Below are 19,571 nucleotides of genomic sequence, written 5' to 3' on the forward strand. Positions count from 1 at the left end.
ATGATCCTCTGAGCAGCACTTTGCCCTCAGCATGGTGCCAGAAACAGGAAGATTAAATTGCAATCTTCAGGGGAGGAAGAGAGACATTTTCATCTTCTTATAGATTCTGCAACACTGGCAAGTGGAGAAAGAGCATGACTGTGGTGGAGCTTTACTTCCCTCAGAGCTCAGCGCAGGATCGTGCTTTTTGAGTAGGTACGTGTGTGTGTGTGTGTGTGTGTGTGTGTGTGTGTGTGTGTGTTTTCAGCTGAAACAACAGTGAGTCTGTCATTAGATTATCAAACTGTGGAGGCCCCCTACTGGTGACTACTAGGACTACAATAATGATGTGTAGTTGCGGTCAGCATTTCCGACTACAGGATGTTTCATTTTAAAGGAAGTGTGTCCGACTTGTCTACTGTTTGTTTTCAGACTGACCGGTTTTATTGTGGTTAATAATATGGTGAAGAAATAGAATAGCAATTTGTTGGAAGATGGCTACTCGACAAGCTAAACAACAAAATCATGCAAGTTACTCTCCTCTGATCGGTCTTTCCTGTAGCGCCACATCATGCAAAAGCAACACCTGATTCTCCTTAAATCAACTAAGCTGTGTCCACACAGCTCATTTGTTGGATCAGGTGTTGCTTTTGCTTGGTTGGAGTGAAAACCTGCAGCCACACCGGCCCTCACTGGACCAGTTTGGACACCCCTGGTCTAGATGATGGATAAAAGCATCCCATCGTTAAAAACTCAAAAAAATACAAATTGAAAACCCGTGGGGAGCTTTAACGTGTTCATTACTAACGCTTCCATTTCGCCTGCAGCATAACTGTGCAGCTGAAACCTCCATGAATAGTTCTCCATATGCCTCACGCGCAACAAGCGGCACACAAGCTGCTGTGGGCAACAGCAGAGGACGAGTGGGCTGTGAGAGTGAGTCACCTCTGAAACGCACTTGTTGACATGAATAACTCAACACCGTTTTCTATGTGCCAAAGCTGATGTAGATTACATATCTGAGATGACATGTATTTATTAAAAAAACAAGCAAAGCAGAGTAACAAGAATGTCAACGTCGCCGGTGCGTCGCGCCCTACAAAATAGTTCTTCGAGAGTAAATACGCAGTATTCTGAACCTTTATTGATAGCGATAACAAAACATGCAACTGACTGGAAGGTTGAAATGACTGCATCCAAATGCTTTACAGTGTAGTTCAACAAGGTTTATTTAAAAGGTCCTTTGACGCACAAAAAAAGACTACCAATAAGAAAATGGTTCTCTCCTTGAATGCTAACGTTGAAACGATGACAGCTTGGCAGTGTAAAAGCTGATCCCTGAGTGGTAACACGACTTCGGCAACGGCTTAAAATCACCATTGTGCAAGATGATCATGGTGTTCATTACTGTTATCATTAGTGATGATGGTGATAATAATAAACCCCATATAGATATATATTTTTAATGTATGTACACTATTTTGAATTTCTCTTTTTTATTTTGGGTTTCTACCTCAACTCCTTTGTGATTTTTTTTTCTATTTACTGTTCTTTTAATCTCACAAATCTGCAAATAAATGAATCCTCCACAAAGAGCTCAATCTACAGTCGTCTTATCACCTCTGATTCACACGGCTGTTGATGCCTGAATTATGTGGACCTTAGTTCAGAAGTGCATCCCAAACATGAAAGTTATCATCTGTTGAAGCCTTCAGCTCTGCGGTGCCGTCCAGTTAGACCCTAAAATCTGCTTCCTCCTGTTAAGCAACGCCGATCAAATCAGAATTGGTTGAAGGTGAAGCAAATACCTCCGGGGGAATAATCAATGACCTTCAGCCTGTCAGGGATTCCTCACTGAAGCTCTGCATTGGCAAAGCATGATGGCTCCAAAGCAGCCGGACCACAACGTGGTTTTGAACTGAAAATGCAAACAACCGTCCTACTGAAGGTGAGACGTGTGTCTCTAAGGTTGCCTGATGTTAAATAATTACTCAGGAGGCATTCTGAGAGGCCACTGTCCCTTCGTGGGCAGCTGACTGAAAGAAAAAAACAACAACATAAAAACAGGCCTGTCGTCTTAATTTCACACTGAGTATAGTCGCTCAAAAGATTTTTGATAAATCGAGCCTGGTTTTTATTAAATAACCAGAGAGGTGCCTCTGTTTGTTCACAAAAGCAAACCAGCATAAAGACATTCACAGCGCTCAACATGTTCAAAGTTAAAGAATATAGCTGTACATTTGAATTTGAAATGGAAGAACTCGGCCCGTCCGGGGCACGTTGAGTTCACTGTCATACTTGCGTGGACAGAGGAGGTTAATTATGTATCATCCTGCTCTGTTTGCGCTCTCATTTTCAGACAGTTTCTAGAGGAACTCCATGGCGTTTTCTCATTAGTAAATTATTGCTTTCCACCGTCCTGAACCAGCAGTTATTAGAAACCACCTGTGAAACTAATGGGCTGCTGTACGTTCATGAAACATCGATCAAATGCCATGGTGACGAATTGAATTCCTCCCCAGGACGCGCGCTCTCTTGAAAGCATCAGCATTTCAAGTGGAGAACAAGAACTCAAACTGAGCAGTGGGCTGAGGGACCAAAAGCAGACCCGTATTGAGCAGTTAAAACACATTTCTGTGTGTGTGAGAACCACCATCTCTTCCAGATAAGTTTTTCATTCACTTGCACCAAAACACAGGTCCTGGTATCAGGTGCTGTATCAGGTCCTGCTTGAGTCAAACTCTGAAACATTAAGGATTCTAGAGTATTTTACCTCACAAGAAACAAAAACGTATAAAACGGGATGTACACAAGTTTTAAACTTAATTTATTATCATTTATTTCATATTTCAAAATAACTTTTAGAATCCTTTTTTTTTTTTTTTTTAAATGGCTCCCAGGCCCAACTGCAGCCATCCCTTGTCTAGGACAGGAATTTAAACATATATGAAATTATATATGAAAATCAATCAGGAAAAGACGTCAAGTAGCAAAATGCCATGTGTAGGATTCTGACCAAGCGTCCAGGGTGACAGCTCTGACTATGAAGTCCCTCTACAGCAGTTAGATGTGTCGGACATGTTCCTCTATTTGTTAAGAGTATTTCCATGTATCTTAATCATTAGTGGACGGGGTCTCTAAGGGGGATTTCTGGTAGGAATCTTTCAAGGCAAATTTCTCCATTCTGCCTCTCAGATGGACACAACTCAGTGCTCCACAACCAACAGGCAAACCACTAATGAGCAGTGTAATACGTTCGGCCGCCAATCTGATCCTACACAATCACCACGGATGCAATTTCAATTAACCGTTCACCGATCAAGTCTGATCCAACTGGCCGGTGTCTCAGTGCAGCCCCAAAAACACAACGTTGAGATAATTCTGAAAGAGTGCAAGCGAAATGAATTCCTCAACAATGCAAAGCTGTCAGCACAGTTACATCTGACTGGTAAGATGCCTTTACTCAGACGGGATCCTGATCAAGGGAAGAGTCAACGGTTTCAGATTCATTCATATTTCTACAAAAGTTCCCAAAATGACGCAGTCGACATGCAGCTAACGTGACACCAACCCCTCTGAGGGAGCTGGTAGAAGAGAACCACTGGCTGAGTTCTATTACTAATTCAGAACCAGGGGGATTGTTCCGTGTATCTACCATCAACAAGCATCAGAAACAATCCTCTTGAGGAATGTTGGAGCCACGGACCACAATGACTTCACCAGAGGCTTTTCAAGTTCAAAGATGTAGAAAAGATATTGTGACACAGTGAAGAGACCAGGATCATAGCAGGGAGTCAAACTTTACAGACTTTCATCTGCACTCGCACAACTCACGGTTGAACTCCCTGTGGCAGACATGAGGCCTCCAGGGACGGTTCCGTATCCAGTTCAGACGTCGAGGCAGTTCCATGGTGCCGAGCAGGTGCCAGTATGCGATGGGCAGTCACCCATCAAAGAGTAGCGCCCAAGTTCTTCTGCCCATCCCCGGGACGGATTCTCTCTCTGGAGCATTAGTGGTGCAGGGTCCCCCTTTCTGACAGCTAGAACCCACTCACTCCGGCTGCAGCCAGTCCTCCACTCTCCTCTGTGCTAAACTCCATTTCCCCTGCACTGCTTTATCTTTTATGCATGAGTCAGTGGAACCCAACTCCTGCAGCTCAGGGGAGGACAGAGGCAGGCCTCTCCCCCAGGAAGGAGCACCTATCAACGGTCTGCGTCCAGAGCAACACCCCGCTGAAATGTGATGCTACTGTCAGGGAGGTAAAGTGGATGGATGGATGGATGGATGGGGTGGAGGTGGAGCCTGAACAGCCACCTGAGGAGGCTGGAAGGTTGGCGGTCAGTAAAGGCAATGAAGTGTGTGTACTGAACACTACATCCAGGGACACATTAAACTCCATGAGCAGCAGAATGAAGTTTGATTTTCTGTCTCAGGTCATTAAATCTATTTTTTAATTAAGTCAACTGAAACTCTGAAAAACAGGAGTTAATTAGCCAGAAGTAGCAGAACTCTTCATCTTTGGGTTTTACACACATCTGTACAGATAAATATTCAAATGTTTTTGTAAATGAAATTTACATGACCCCATTCTCAGAAATCTGTTTAGACCAGAAAAATAAATGGAGAAATATTATAACGTGTACACATATATAGCTTCAATTTATGACAAGTGACATGATTTGATACAGATGAACCTGTATTAAAGAAAATCTATATTAACTACATTAGTCGGTCTTCACTGAAGCACACGTATGCCAATATTCAGGTAGCTGTGAATCAGATTTCCATGATCTCTCAAAAATCTGTTGGTTTTATTCATGATTTCAAAACATCTGCAGCCCCCCCCCCCCCCCCCCCAGATGAGCTCAGGAACAGCAGACTGAGGTTTGGTCTACAGGAGCTCATCACAAAAAGGAACCTGATATGAGACCATGCAGCTGCAGTTTGTTATGAGAGCAGGACCTCTAGTGGCTGGGAGCATGTGTACAAGCAAAGCTTTGTGTTTCCAGCTGAGGTCGAGAGCAGGAGATAAGAAAAACCAAAGTCACCGACATGTTTACAATGTCTGATCTCAGTTTGATTTTATTCAAATAGAAACAGCTCACACCTACTTGTGCTTGGCCATGAAAGCCTTCCTGCACTGAAAAATCTCACCATTTTTGTTCGTTCGTGTTCAATTTAAAAGACAAGGCAAACACTTCTGACCCAGGTTACGTCCACGCTGCTCAACCTTGCTGACCACAATCCAATCAGAAAACAGAATTAGTACTCAGTGGGACACAGAAATATACGTTACATTATACATTAAGGTCCTGTGTTGTTTAATAAGGATACAGTTCATAACATGACAATATATTTGACCACAATAACAATCTTTTATTTATAAATGCAGGTATGGTTTTCCTGGTAACACACACACACACACACACACACGCACGCACGCACACACACACAAAACTGGACAGTAAGAGACACAGCACGTGTAGTACATGAGTATTTGTGTGCTTCTGTTAGCTGGTGTGGAAGCAAAGTATGTCAAGACACTAAATATGGTTTTCAGCTGAAGGCGAACAGTTAACTATCCCTAACCACAATTTAAAAATACTTTTGGCAAACTACAGTAAAGTGTCAATATGTACACGGACAATGTACACACAAAGGAGCTACACCAAATCAGACGGAGCCTTTGGCAGAACACACTTACTGAAGGCACGTGAAGTTCATAAGGACTACGGTACACTGCAAACACAAATGTAAGACCTGTGACGACACAGGAAATATTGTAACCCACCAAGAAATTACAGCTGGTACTTCTACACCGGGTCAGAAACAAGGCCCAACTTTCAGCCCGATTAAGACCTTTGGCAGTGGGGTGTCAGTCTATGGTCCACAACAGTGGTGTCTTCAAAAAGGCAACATGTCATTTAGTTTCCTATCCGTCACATTATCTCACAGTGACGTGAGAGAGAAAAATGATCATAAATATCAGCAACATGTGAACATCAGCATGGTTGAGCCTGAGATTTGCATCCACTTTAAAACACCCAAGAACAGTTGCTTAGAAACAATCACATCAGCAAGATTACTATCTAAAACCCTAGTAACATTCCTCTCACCAGTGTGTGTGTGTGTGTGTGTGTGTGTAAATGGAAGAAATCAAGTAGAGCAGATGATGACAACAATACAAACCAGAAACAGTGAAGACAGAAGCTTAAACTTCACTGGAGACGTGTCAAAGCTCGTCCCTGAATGTAAATCTTAGCTAAAACTATGAGGTACCAGAAATCAACAGCCCTGAAGATGCAATTAAATAATTTGGTTCACACACTGAAATAGTTGCACATGCATAACTTGGATGGGATAAAAGCAGTCCACACATGGTGCAGAGTGTTCATCATACCAGAAGTAACTCATTCACAGACATCACAAGCTACGGTGAGAAATACCAGCACTTTCATGTTAAACCAGATCTTCTGGACCTCTGCACCTGAGCACAGACCAGCAACTGATCAGAGTAATGCTCTCCAAGAAGCTGTGCAACACAACAGAACACACAAGATGTGCAAAATTGTCACTTTTTAAAGAGGTTCATCAAGTCCAGCTGCACTGCCAGGCTCCCCTAAAGCTGATCTCTGGACTTGTTTGAAAAGTACCACACACTCTCACCCTACTCATCTGACGTTAGCACACCCCCCCCCCCCCCCAAACCTTTGCACAGAGGCAGCGGGTCTGTGTTTTAAAGCATTTGTTTAAACCAGCTGTTCTCAATATGTGTGACACAAGGCTGAGCTGAGGGGTCGTGGCGAACTACGAGTTGAAAGGCAGAAACATCATTTTTTGCTACACAAAACTGGTCATTTGGACTTTTCCCAATGAATGGTTGTGCTTAAGAATCCCTGAATATTTTCATCTTCTTACAGCTGGTAAAACAAGACTGAACATTATCTACATGTGCAGGGGCTGTTGGGTCAACTTCATAAGAGCTTAAATAAAAAGCTCAGGAAGCATCAGTTTGGACCATCCAGATTCAAACCAGTGCTTCGACAATAACTCGGATGTTAACACGAGGGACATGATTCAACATGCAGGCCGTGAAAATCCTACATTTATGGAAATCTCCTGTTTATGATCAGATCACCTCAGCCAGCTTTGCTGAGATGACTTGCTTGACCAGGTAGTTTGTTTCTATCTGCTTATTAATTTCTAAAGCTAAGGCTTTTGGTCAGCTTATGTGAGACGCTGTGTGCTGGCACGTGTAGAGGGAATTGCACCAACACTTCATTGTGTTCAAGCATGTGAAGGTGCAGGAGTTAAGATAATCTGAAGTGTACTGCTAGTTGAAAGGGTTCTCATGTACAAAATGAGCATTCCGTCCTTCTCAAGTGAAATCTCTTATTCATATGGCTCATGTATGAGAGGGGCAGAAGTGTGTGGGGCTCGTCTCTCTACTCTCTCCATTCTTCCTCCTTTAAAAATCAGTTAAATTTTACTCATCCGAACCCTGATTGTCTGCAGCTCACAGCTCCCTTCATCCGCTCATTCTTCCTTCTTACACTCCTCCATTCAGCTCTTCAACACAAGTGCTTGGTTGCTCCGTCACTCCATCTTGTCAGGGTCTATATTGTCCAGGTCGATGTCAGGTGAGGCCACGCAGCACATGCACAGTTTCTGGGTGTATTGAGAGATCCAATCTGCATGGACAGTCAAAAGAAAAATTAAGAGCTGGTTTCACAAAACATATGATTATGTTTAACAGATACAGGTGATCGTTAAAAAAAAGAAGACGACGACGACGACTCCAGTAGTATGAAATAAAGGTAACGAATGTACTTTTGGACTTACAAATTTATGACTTTGTACCGCAGTACTCTTTAATAGTGTAGTCAATAATGTGTTGAACTTTGAAACAATCTCAATCCTTCTTTAGGTTTTAACAACACTACATGCGCTTGTGGCATCTGCTCTGCATGCAAGTTAAATCTAGTAAGCTACTTTCAAATATTATCCATTATAACAACATAAACCGAATGTATTCAGAGAATTTCTACAGCTTACATCCCAGCACTGACTGCTACTGTGCCCTAAGAAATGCAGCCGTCCATCGTGCTTTGTATGCCTGTAGTTTTGTACAGTTTCTAATGAAAGTACTCGGAAGCGCCACTGTCAACAAGACAGCCATTCAAGGGTATTTTTTGTGAATATTGTGACAACTTGATTTTCATAGTTTAAACATTTTACACATTGAGCAAAATGAACAATTAGCCAGTCCCATCTCAAAAATTCAGCATGTAAGGACCCATAGTTGAGAATAATTAACACCGTCAACATTAACCATCATTCTGACATAACCACAAACATGACACAGGATGTGTGAGGTTGTCATCTCAAGAGTCTTACTGAGCATTTTGCTGAGGAAGGCTGGTCTGGAGCTGGGTGGCAGGTAGATGCAAATGTAGTAGACTGGTGCGCCGGACAGAGCCACAGCGATGCCCACCAGAGAGTTGATGGTGTCACTGTAGAGGGGTACCACCACCAGGAATATGCTGCACATGCAGTAGACGATCGGGAAGAACAAAGACAGCTGCAGGGGTGAGAGGCAAGAAAATAGAATAAAATCACAGGCCTTAAACACTGTCACAACTCCCACCACTGTGAGGGTGTGGTCAGGCCTACGAAGGAGGAACTGTCGTGTAAGACACGCAACAGGTTTCCAAAACACCTGAAAGGCTACGGGAGGACATGGCAGTTAAGCAAGAGTTTGACTGGCTACAGCTCATCTATCCAGTCTGTTAGTATTAGCTCACATTTATCCTCCTTTCTACATTCTCACAGTTCACCTTTCAACCACAGAATTCAATGAGGGCTGTAGAGGGCAAGTTACATGCAGTCTCTGTTGCCCTACGGCTGGATTCAAAGGTTCTGGGCACATTTTCATCAACAGATTTACATGGGAATTCAATTCGAATCGAATTCAAATGTTCAGTTTTTATCTTCAAATAAGGATATTTAATCAAAAAGTATCCCCAAGTGGTGTAGACATGACTGCAGCACTACCTCTGCATTTATTTGCTGCACACAGATCTACCAAAATAACAATAATGGTGTTTCCTTTCCCACAGCCTGGACTGATATGCCTGTGGTTGCTAACAACTCTGTACTCCCAGCCCTGATATTGATTTGATATCCAGCACATCCTGTTTTCTGGGTGTCGGTTTCAATCTATGACGTCACTAATCAATCACAGCAAAAATGTAGACGCAGTCAAGATTTATATTATGTTCATGTGCAGCTCTAGGTGGGGAGCATGTAATAAAACTATCATATTTTGAATTCTAATTTAAAAGCATTCTGGATTTGCCTGTTGTTCTACAAGAAGGACTACTTCTTACTGAATCCTGGTTGAGTTGAGTCATGTTTGCATGGGAGACAGTACCAGTACCCTCCAGCATGTTAGCACTTATAGCTACCTTAACCGGACGGTGCAGATCAGGAGCTTTGAAGCGAAGGTAGATCTGACTGGCTATTGACAAGCCGATGAATAACCAGTAATTAAAACTGAAGTAGTTGATCAACTGGAAAACATCCGGCACAGACAGGTAGAACAGAGACATGGCTCCCTGGGAAGAGAGGACACACAGATACACTCAGGAAACAGGCAACCAGGGCTAGCCAACAAAACCAAATATACTGGCGATACGAACATTAAAGAGCAGGGCAGGAATCGGTGTGAAGCACTTTATGTGGATCATGCAGAGCACATTGGGAAGGTGGCCTTCCCTGGAACCAACGAAAAACAACCTGCAAGAGAAAAAGAAGCACATGCATCAAGACATAGAGAGAGGATTAACCCGCTTTCAAGGAAAGCTAAAATGGATTAGACTGGAATTAGATGTGCTTGTATTTACTGACCTGGAGGCAGCGATAATGGAGGAGTTGAGGCCCCCGTAACAGGAAATGGCAACAGAGAGTGGGATCAGCCAGCGGGCCCAGCCCAGCACCTCATCAGCAAAAGTCTGAGGAGACATTCAAGGGAACAAAGTCACTGCTTACCTTGTTTAGCCAGTTCTCCCCAACGTAAGTCCTGGCTGTTTATCAAGTCCAGCCAGCTGTTTCTGACTATGAAGGTCAGGGCAGTTTTTGATAACGGTCTGTGTCCAAAGTGGTCACTTTTGGAACACACCAGAACTCAAACACATTTCTGGGGCAGATTTATTTAGCTGTTCAATATGATCTGAGTCATTTGTTGCCCCATGGAGGTTCGGGTTAGATTAGCTGTCGGTTTGTGTGTCTGCTTCATAACAGTAACAGGCACGAAGGACAGAGCTGCGATAAGAAATTTGGCAAAAAGTCATACTGATGTAACCTCTGGCACACTTTCAAGGAAGCTATAACATTCTTTTTTTTTCATACAGTGCCAAGTTCACTGAGGCTGTCAAGACTGAGTAAGACGGGTGGATGAACATTCAGCCGCAACAAATCACGTCTTTGAAAATTCTGATTATGATTATTAAAATGTCTGAAGCAACGTTGAGTTTTGAGTCAAATCACATGAACTTTCAGAGGTGTAACATCTCAGTGCTTTCCAGTGGATCAAGGATGTCACTGTGTTGAAAGCCAATTTTGGAAATTGAGTTTTGATTAAAATTCAAGAGGGCACACAGCCAGTGGTTTTGTTAAATCCTGGAAACATTAGCAAACATTAGTTGGAGTTACGATGATTTGCAAATACCATCATCAACAAGCCTGAACACCACTCTCTCTCTCTTCTCATGGACTAATCACATCATCGACTTCCCCATGTTCCTTTGAGGGGCGCTAACCTCTTTAGCTAAATGAGGTTCCCGTCATCATCGTGACTCTCACAGTCAGAGTACTAAGCCAGATCCTTGTGCCAGAGGCAGCCAGCAAGACTGTAAGGACAGACGACAGGAAGCTGAGCTGAGCAGATGCTGTCAATTTAGATGGATCCTGTGATGGACAAATAGAATTTGTACATGCATACCCACAATCAGACTACAGCAAGGGTCCCTGCTGATTTATAGGTTCATTATAGGTTCATTACTGCACAGTGGCACTGCACTAGTTTCTGCTGAAGCCCTCTGCTCCGAGACTCACCACGGCAACAGCATCACTGTTGAGCACTTTGTCTGCATCCATGACAACGTAGTAAGCTACGTTTGTCAAGATGTAGATCACGGTGACAATAGGCATGGAAATAGCAATGGACAAGGGAAGATTCCTGCAATGAAAAAAAGTGGGAAGTAATTAAACCAACAGAAAGCTCACAGTTGCAGCTTCAGATATTCCTTTCCACAGCTGAAAGAACGTGTCACAGCACTCAGCCTCACACACAGTTTTAAGGGCTTCAGGGAGAATTTGGTGATGTACACATTCAGAGCTAACATTGAGGTAAGGAACACTAAGGACTTTTGTCTCTTTACTTTCCTTGCAAACATACCCACTGGGATTTTACCTCATCAGAATACTGAATCACCCTCCCATATTTGCCACAGAAACTTGGAGATCTCAACACTTTATGGCTGTGTTCTGAGGCTCGAGCAGTTTCTAGGCATGTTCTTGCTGCTGTCACAGTTTTTGCTCACTGTGGGCTCATTTTTCACAGCAATGTAATTTGCTTATCTGAAACTGATACCTTTTGCAACAACAATGCCATAAATCCTCACAGAAAAAGTTACCAATAATGTATTTTCCAACTTTTGAGACAACAGCTGCAGGCAGCTAACCCAGTGGTTTCCTGTGGTCGTCATGTGAGTTTTAAGGTTAGTGTAAGCGAGAAAAAAAAACAAAAACCCAAACTTCTGGGTTTAAGACTGACACAGTCCAGAATTATATTCATAGCTGTGTGCAGTTGTATAAGCAAGCAAAATCATATGAGGAATTAAAAAAAAGAAAAAACAATGACGCTGCTTGAAAAAACTCTTTGACCTTTCTGGGTTCTTGATCTCCTCCGTGATGAAGTTGAGTGTGTCCCAGCCAGAGTAGGAGTAGAGCGCCGAGTAGAGAGCCAGGGCCATGTCACCAGGGTTCACTTTGGAGTTCTTGAACGAGTCCTCAAAGTTTTGATCAAAACCTACACCGACACAGCGTTGGGAGATTAACACAGGAAGAAATAGAAAAATCTGTTAAAAAAAAAAAATCCCCATATGGACCAATCTTAATAAAATCAAAACTATTTGTATTTAAAATGTTGCGATATACAAGCAGACCTTCAATTCATTAACTTACCAGTGCAAACCTCAAAATGCAATGCCCCTCGAAAGCAAAGCATTTCATTCAGAATGTGTGAACCGGCATTTCAGCATAGTGCAGCGGTGTATTCAGAAGCATCGCAGAGGCATATATGACAGGTGGCATCCTACCTTGTGCCAGCTTAACCAGACCAGTAATGATGATGACAATGAGGGCGAGGACCTTGGCTACAGTGGAGATGACCTGGAGAATAGCCCCCCATTTCACTTTGACACAGTTCACACACGTCAGCATACCTGGTCAAGAGAAAGAAGAGGTTTGAAAACAGTAATTAACCCAAATCAAAGACTCCTTTGCTACTGGCCACAAAAAAACTATTAACATGTGGCTTTTGTCAGCAGTGAGAACAAGTTAATCCAGCATATACTCCCTGGTCACATGACCCTGCAGGAGACCCAGCTATTCATCGGCTCTGGCCCAACATGGATGAGAACATGAAACCTGGGCTGATGGACGGACTGGATGAGAGAAGCGGGGATTTGAAGGGCTGGGATATACAGAACCACACTGAACAACTGACGAACTGGAATGGTGGTAATAACGGGGAGGGGCTGCAATATTGCCCTAAAAAAGCAGTTTTGCATGAGGTGAGAACATATCAGGAAACTAATCTGTTTGATATATCTGAGTCTTTGAATATTGACAACTATTTGTTTTAGTGTTACAATTACCAAGCAGGGTGGTTTTATGCCAACACTTACATGTAATTATTTTAATCTTGTGTACACACGGATTATTCTTATGCATTGTATGATGCATTGTAAACCAAGACGAGATTTACAGTAGAGGCACGGATTCATCTTGTCCTCAGGTCCCTCGCCACCTGTATATAAACCCAGCAGCCGGCTCAATATTTCCCAGCAATGCTGCGGAAATTCTCGAAATAAACCCAGACGTTTTCCTGAGGATATATTTGGCTTGACTTGACTTCAAGCTACACTGCAGCAAGAGTGGATAAATTGATGGGACGTTCACACAACCCCTGCAAAATTACTCTTTTCACAATAGACTTTGATCCATTTGGTCTGATAAGGTCTGGAGAGTCTTAAGGAGCTGGATGATTCAATTACTTATCCACATTCAAGTTAGTAGAGAGAGCTAACCAGAATTAGTCAGCTCAGCTGACTGGAGTCTCTAGTTCATCCTCACCTCAGCGTGGGAATGTAACCACTGACAGATTTACTAAGCTGTAACATGTAGAGAGATATTTAACTCACGGCGATGAACTTGTTGAAAACCCGTTTGGCAAGGGCTTGAATATTTGAGATGCTCAGTGTATTCAAAAGTACTGCATGCTGGTTTGAACAAGTGTCAGGTGGAAAAAGCAGTTTTCTTAAAAGTATGTTTGCAAAGTCAACAGTGTAGAATTGTAATTTCCCCTGTGGCTTTCATCACATCTTAAAACAGAAATCATTCAATATTTAAATATGCTGTAATACCAATGGTACTTAAACACACCGACAAGTATTTCCCAGTAATATAAACACATACACAACAGGTTAAGTAGAGCACAGCTTAGAGCACAGCTGTGAGCTCAGCACAGCTTGACTCTTACATATGATAACGGCAGCAATGAGGCGGATGGCATCATAGGGGGCAGAACAGGTGGGGTAGAAGGGCTGCACCAAGTAGCTGGAGAAGGTCAAGGCTATCACAGCCTGACAGGCTGGTTCGACGATCAACAAAGATGTCCACAGTCTACAATGGAACGGATAAGCATTCATCGTTACAAGGGACAAACACACGGTTACATTTCAGATTAATCACAATTAAACTTGTCTTGCACAGACAAGGTTATTTTAGGTTGTTTTAGTTCCAGTATTGTACACACTTGGGGTACTGAAAAGCCAATTACCCTCTGGCCTTCATATTCATGTGCACACTCATACGTAGAGTTGCTTTTGAAGTGTTAAGAAAAAAAAAGGGGGGGGGGGTTCAATAGAGAGTTTATAACCCTTCCTCTTCATACCTGTATGAAATGCCAAACTATCTACAGTTCCACAAAATCTTCCACTTTTTGCAGACTTCAAAATGAACCTTCACTATAAGAGATGAATGCCAGCAGCGTGTCCTTTCTGGGTATTTGTGTTTTCAGCCGTGCACATACACACAAAAACAGTGGAACTACATACCGAATAAAGGCCAGGAAGCCTCCAAACGCCTCCAGGATGTAGGCATAAGAGGCTCCAGATTTACGAATGGTGGTGCCCAACTCAGCATAGCACAGTGCTCCAAACACAGAAAAGATCCCTCCTATAGCCCAGACTACCAGGGACAAGCCAAAGGAGCCAGTGTATTTCAGAACCCCCTGCAGGCAGACACATTGGAATAGATCATTAATACTTCAAATGCATCGTAGGGGGACAGGAGTCGAGTTATAAATGGAATCAGGATTTCTTTGATGATCTTTGATTGTCTTCTATGATTCTCGGGAACTCTTTGAAACAGACGCATCCAGTGTAACTCAGTTCAACCAAAGTAAATACTGGTGTAAACTGGGACAGGAGCGCTGAAATAGGATTCCATAGTTCAGCTGCATGTGCTTTGGCATGTAATGTACTTCGTCCATGAACACTCATCACTTCATGCCACCTGTATCAGGCAGAGCCGCTTGAGGGAATGCTGACCATTTTACAGCATTAAATAACAGCTGTGTTGCAGCATCAGTCCAGTTTGACTGAGCGACAAGATGAAGATTTTCTGAAATTACTTCTCTGGCAATTTTGTGACATTATGGCTGCATGTATAAATCTTATTATCTTCTAAATTGTTTTAGAGATTTAAAGGTAGATAAACTCAATCAACGGTAAAGACAATACAATTCGTGAAGAATAAATGAATGAATACTTTTACACAGAAAAACTAATTAAAATCATATTGTACAATCTTTTTTTTAAGTTGTCATGGAGGAGATGCTTACAGATGCAGATCTACGAGTTCAAGCACCATCCAGCCGGTTGCTACGGTAACATGAGGGAGTGACTTAAAAGCAGGTAATAAAACAATATCTGACTCCAATACCTGAGGCCAATGATTTGCCACAATAACGCCAGAATCCAAAAATATGGGTGACTGTTCATCTACATTGTGAACAAAAAATAGAACCGCGACATGGATCAGACCTATAACACCATTGAATAGCTACTTATAGTGATCTAATAATGTCTGATCAACAATTTGGATGTTCCCATCAAAAAGAAAGAAAATTTCTACCACATCTAAAGCAGGACAAATAAATGGCCAGATAAAGCAAATCCTCCTACCTTCGGTGAGACAAAGATGCCAGAGCCGATCATATTTCCCACGATGAGACAGACCCCATGGAGGAGGGAGATCTCCTGCTTCAACCGCACACCGCTACCCTGAGACACTGTGTCTATTTCTGCCACCATTCTGAGGGGCTTCAGAGCTTTCAGCCTCAATGCAGAGCAGCCAAGCGGGAAGTGATGGGGAAGGAGAAACACAACTGAGTGGTACTTTGCCACAAGGGGGGCAGAGATGAGGTGGAAAAAAAAAAACCTTGACAATTAAATACTGGAGGGATGAAGGGTGGGTGTGGACCAAGCACAAACGTAGGGGAATGTGGGAGTGTCAGTGGGAGGATACACTGCTTCAAACAGTCATAGTTGAATCAAGTCTCCACTGGGATCATCTGGAAGAAGAAGAACAACAAATCAGAACTGCCATATTGGTCATCCATCCATTTTCTATACCACTCATCCTGTTAAGAGTCGCGGGGGGGCTGGAGCCTATCCCAGCAGCCTTCGGGCGAGAGGCGGGGTTCACCCTGGACAGGTCACCAGTCCATCTCAGGGCCAACACATAGAGACAGACAACCATTCACACTCACAGCCACACCTACGGTCAATTTAGAGCAGGGGTGTCAAACTGATGCGACAGTGCTCACCACTGCACAACCGTGCTTCCCCATATTGTGTATTAATTCAATGGCAAATACATCTGCTGCATTACTGGTACTGTAACATGACAATGTATTTAGCAGTTTTTTCTTGATTAAAAGAGCCATTCTCCATTACAGTGTAAAAAAAAAAAACAAAAAAACTTAAAATGGGATTAAAATGGTAGAAAGAGAGCAGATTTGGCAAACACATGAACAAACAAAGAAAAAGAGAAATTACACTTAGCATGTGATACATCTTTCTTACCTTTTCCAAAGAGAGATTTATCCCTGTCTTTATATAATTCAAATCCATTCGCAGAAGGACGGAACTTATTTTCTATTCCACAAAAGGAACATTTGAGTGATTCCACATGATTGAGTAAATCATGTGCCTCACAATAACACATTTGGAAAAATTGGCATCATCCATCCATCCAGAAACTGGAGAAAATTGTATTTGATGGCTTTTGACAAACTATGCAACGCAACCTGATTAGCGGCCGCTGTGGGTCTCAGGTCCCTGCTTGCATACTCAGGAGAGGAGGGTCTCTATGTTTTATGCTTGTGGGAAGCTTTAAGAATTTAACCACAATGAGAGGTCCGCGTATTGCAAAACAATACCATCTCTTTTTTCCCCTCTTAAAAGGTTTTCTAGCAAACCCACTACCACAGAAAAGTTTTTTTTTTTTTGAAGGTCAAAATTGAGTCCCATTCCCACTCTTTTTTAGTCACGGCCTGCTGCAGTTATGTGACCCCATTAACTTACAAGACATTTATATCTGAAAGGCATATTAATACCTCTGACAATCGTCATTCCATCTACTATTATGTGTAGGCTATTTCTGGTCCGCAACCGTTTAAACCGTGGAGCTCATAACTGGAGCACTGGACCACAGACAGCTGCGACACCAGTCCGAGTTCGTAACAATTCGCTGGCATTGATTCATCAAATTACAAGGTAACAGATGTTTTTGGTAAAGACATCCCGCATAAAAACAAAACGAAACCTGCTCCAAGTCGCTTGTGTTGGGACTGACAGACAAGCTGCTGAGCGTAAACAGGAAAGCGAGGTGAAACGTGGACAACGTCACAGCCACATTGTCCCTTACGGAGTGTGAATGAGAGCGTTGGACTTCATACAAGTTCATCTGCGTCTCACTGTCCCTCACCGTAACTAAAATAATTTAAAAACACACTCACGACTTACTCCTCTTTGTCCGTTGACTAAGTCACACACGCAAAGCAGCGCTTGATGTTAATGATTAGCTCCGGATAGCCTTGTTAGCACTGGGCTGAGGAAACCCGGGGACATCACTTGGACCGCAAGTGCCGCTTCTCTAACCAGCTAGCTGACATTCGTAAATGGATTAAGAGCATCAGTACCAAGGGTCTTGGGCGGTGTCACTAGCTTGGCTAGCACGGTTTGTGCTGTGACCCAACATGTGCTAAATGATGCTGTTGTGCTCATGCTAACGATAGATGGTGGTAGTGGTTCGCGTTACTTCCCTGTAAGTTAGCAATCACCCAATCGTGACTAGATAATAAAGTTGACCATGAGCTAGTTCCCTAATGTGTATCTCTAAATAAAAGACAAGAGGTGACATACCAGTGTTGTGTCGTGCTTTTTTTTTTGTTTTTTCTCCGGGGAGGTAGGCAGCAACACACGGCTCCGGGCTACACAAACGTGCTCTTGAAGATAGACCACTACCACTGTCGGCAGCAGCAGCCAGGGCGAACATCTGCAGCTAGCTCCTCCTCCTCCTCGCAATCAAACGATGAACCTCAGGGTCGTCGGCCACACCTGCGGTCGCTCCATCAACAAAACGCGACTGTTAGCCATATATTTAACTCCAGCAGCTCTATCTACAGCCCTAAGCCGGGTTATATATTATCAATGACTTATAATTACAGTGAAAATACAACATACATGTCCGATGCACCAAAAAGGTACTGCCATAACCCGTGAGTCAGCGCATCGATCTGTCGCAGTGATTCGGTCATACAGGTGCGTCACTGCGTTTCTGCAATTATCACTGGTGGATGCATGGGTAGTCCGTCAGTTTCCTCCCCTTCATCATCTTCTTCTGAATGAACGAATGAATGAAAATAAACGGAGGTTAAAAGTATCTATCTATCTATCTATCTATCTATCTATCTATCTATCTATCTATGTTCTAGTCTGTGGTAATTATAAAGGATTATTTAATCTTAAATGTGTTTTTTTAAGCATTAAGCTAAAGTAAAAAGCGAACTTGTTTAGTTCCACTGAATGACAAACTATTCGACCAATTATATCACTGGATGATTGAGCGTCAGCGTGTCCGCACCACATCCCTGTTGTAGCTTCTGCAGGTAGAACTCGTTTAAATTGCTTTTAATATGGTTTCAAGTCACTCCTGAGGTCATTCATAGGAGTAGAAATTTTAAAAATGATTCTGTGATTATTAGCTTTGAACGCTTTAGCCCATAGTTGATCAAATGAATTGTCCTGTCTTACCCAGCAACAAGCAATGCTATAGTTGTATTTTGCACATGAGTCATGACTAGAATGTGATCATACAGTTGTCTCAATTTTGGGTAATTAGTTTGACACTCTTCAGACTTTATCATATTGATTTAATCAATATATATATATTTTTATATGACCTTTGTATCTTACCTGCTACCTCTGTCTTTCTTTAACGTCACTAATAATAATAAAAAAAGCACATTTCATGGCTGTGTCATGTAGTATTTTTCCAGAGTCCATTACAACTTTCTTTTGTTAAGCTGTTAAATTACAGCAAATGTTGTGCACAACTTGTTGTGGGTGTAATAGTTAATGAGTGACCATACTCTACTTTAAATAAGCACAGTAACTGCTTTGTTATCTCATCAAACACATGTTTCATGATAAGGAACATGATGTGACAGTTAGGGTAGACAGACAGCATTGTGTCGAAGATACTGAGGGCTTATTTCAGTATCGTTCAAACTCTCCATGAGCCCGTATAGCAGGTCTGTGTGACTCAAACAGCTCCTGTTTTACTGATTCGTCTCTGGAATGCACCATCATCCGCATCCACAAACTTTACCGTTACAAAATGTTTTCCTCAAGTCATGTTCACACTCATGAAACACGAGATTTGCTGCCACCTAGTGATTGTTGTTTGAACGACACCACCTTGACAAGTGCAAGGCCACGATTGTACCGGCAGTATTCTATTCGTTTCAAAAGAAATAATCGTTTCATTTGGTCAGATTACAGCATATTTCAAATTTTAAAAGTGCAAATGAAAGAATTTTAATTTCTCCTACGATTAGTTAAGGTTCGTTTACCTTTCGGTGTAATGGGCAGAGAGTGCAGACATCTCCATCACCACGGAAACAAAGGGGGAACCACCCATCTGAACTCCCCAACATGAGGGGACATTCTGCTGG

The 19,571-nt window shown here is 42.5% G+C and overlaps 1 protein-coding gene across 3 annotated transcripts; it reads right to left on the reverse strand.

The window, feature by feature from the left end:
- Positions 1–4,902: 4,902 nt before the first annotated feature.
- LOC147240546 (Y+L amino acid transporter 2) lies at positions 4,903–18,235 on the reverse strand. Of its 3 annotated transcripts, none has more exons than XM_086192546.1 (13): positions 18,079–18,235; positions 17,758–17,952; positions 15,514–15,902; positions 14,383–14,558; positions 13,806–13,948; positions 12,361–12,486; positions 11,927–12,071; positions 11,096–11,219; positions 9,890–9,993; positions 9,682–9,778; positions 9,448–9,597; positions 8,378–8,561; positions 4,903–7,671 (listed from the first exon to the last, which is right to left on the reverse strand). In XM_086192546.1, the coding sequence occupies exons 3-13, from the start codon at positions 15,640–15,642 to the stop codon at positions 7,577–7,579; spliced, it is 1,473 nt and encodes a 490-aa protein (XP_086048672.1). In that variant the 5' UTR covers positions 15,643–15,902; positions 17,758–17,952; positions 18,079–18,235; the 3' UTR covers positions 4,903–7,576. The 3 variants fall into 3 exon arrangements, with proteins under 3 accessions (XP_086048672.1, XP_086048673.1, XP_086048674.1); XM_086192547.1 differs by having other exon boundaries at positions 17,758–17,961; positions 18,079–18,206; XM_086192548.1 differs by lacking the exons at positions 17,758–17,952; positions 18,079–18,235 and adding an exon at positions 17,359–17,553.
- Between the last annotated feature and the right edge of the window lie 1,336 nt (positions 18,236–19,571).

Source organism: Aulostomus chinensis, chromosome 22 (genome assembly GCF_037954235.1).
Source record: "Aulostomus chinensis isolate RoL2024-O1b breed Wild chromosome 22, RoL_Achi_v1.0, whole genome shotgun sequence".
In the NCBI taxonomy this organism is placed as follows: domain Eukaryota; kingdom Metazoa; phylum Chordata; class Actinopteri; order Syngnathiformes; family Aulostomidae; genus Aulostomus; species Aulostomus chinensis.

Coding starts and splice junctions, on each gene's coding strand:
- LOC147240546 (XM_086192546.1), bottom strand. CDS start 15,642: ATGGTGGCAGAAATAGACACAGTGTCTCAGGGTAGCGGTGTGCGGTTG. Junction 9,994..11,095: donor ACAGTGATGCTGTTGCCGTG/GTGAGTCTCGGA, acceptor ATGTCTCCTCAG/ACTTTTGCTGATGAGGTGCT. Junction 7,672..8,377: donor CTTCCTCAGCAAAATGCTCA/GTAAGACTCTTG, acceptor CTGTCCATGCAG/ATTGGATCTCTCAATACACC.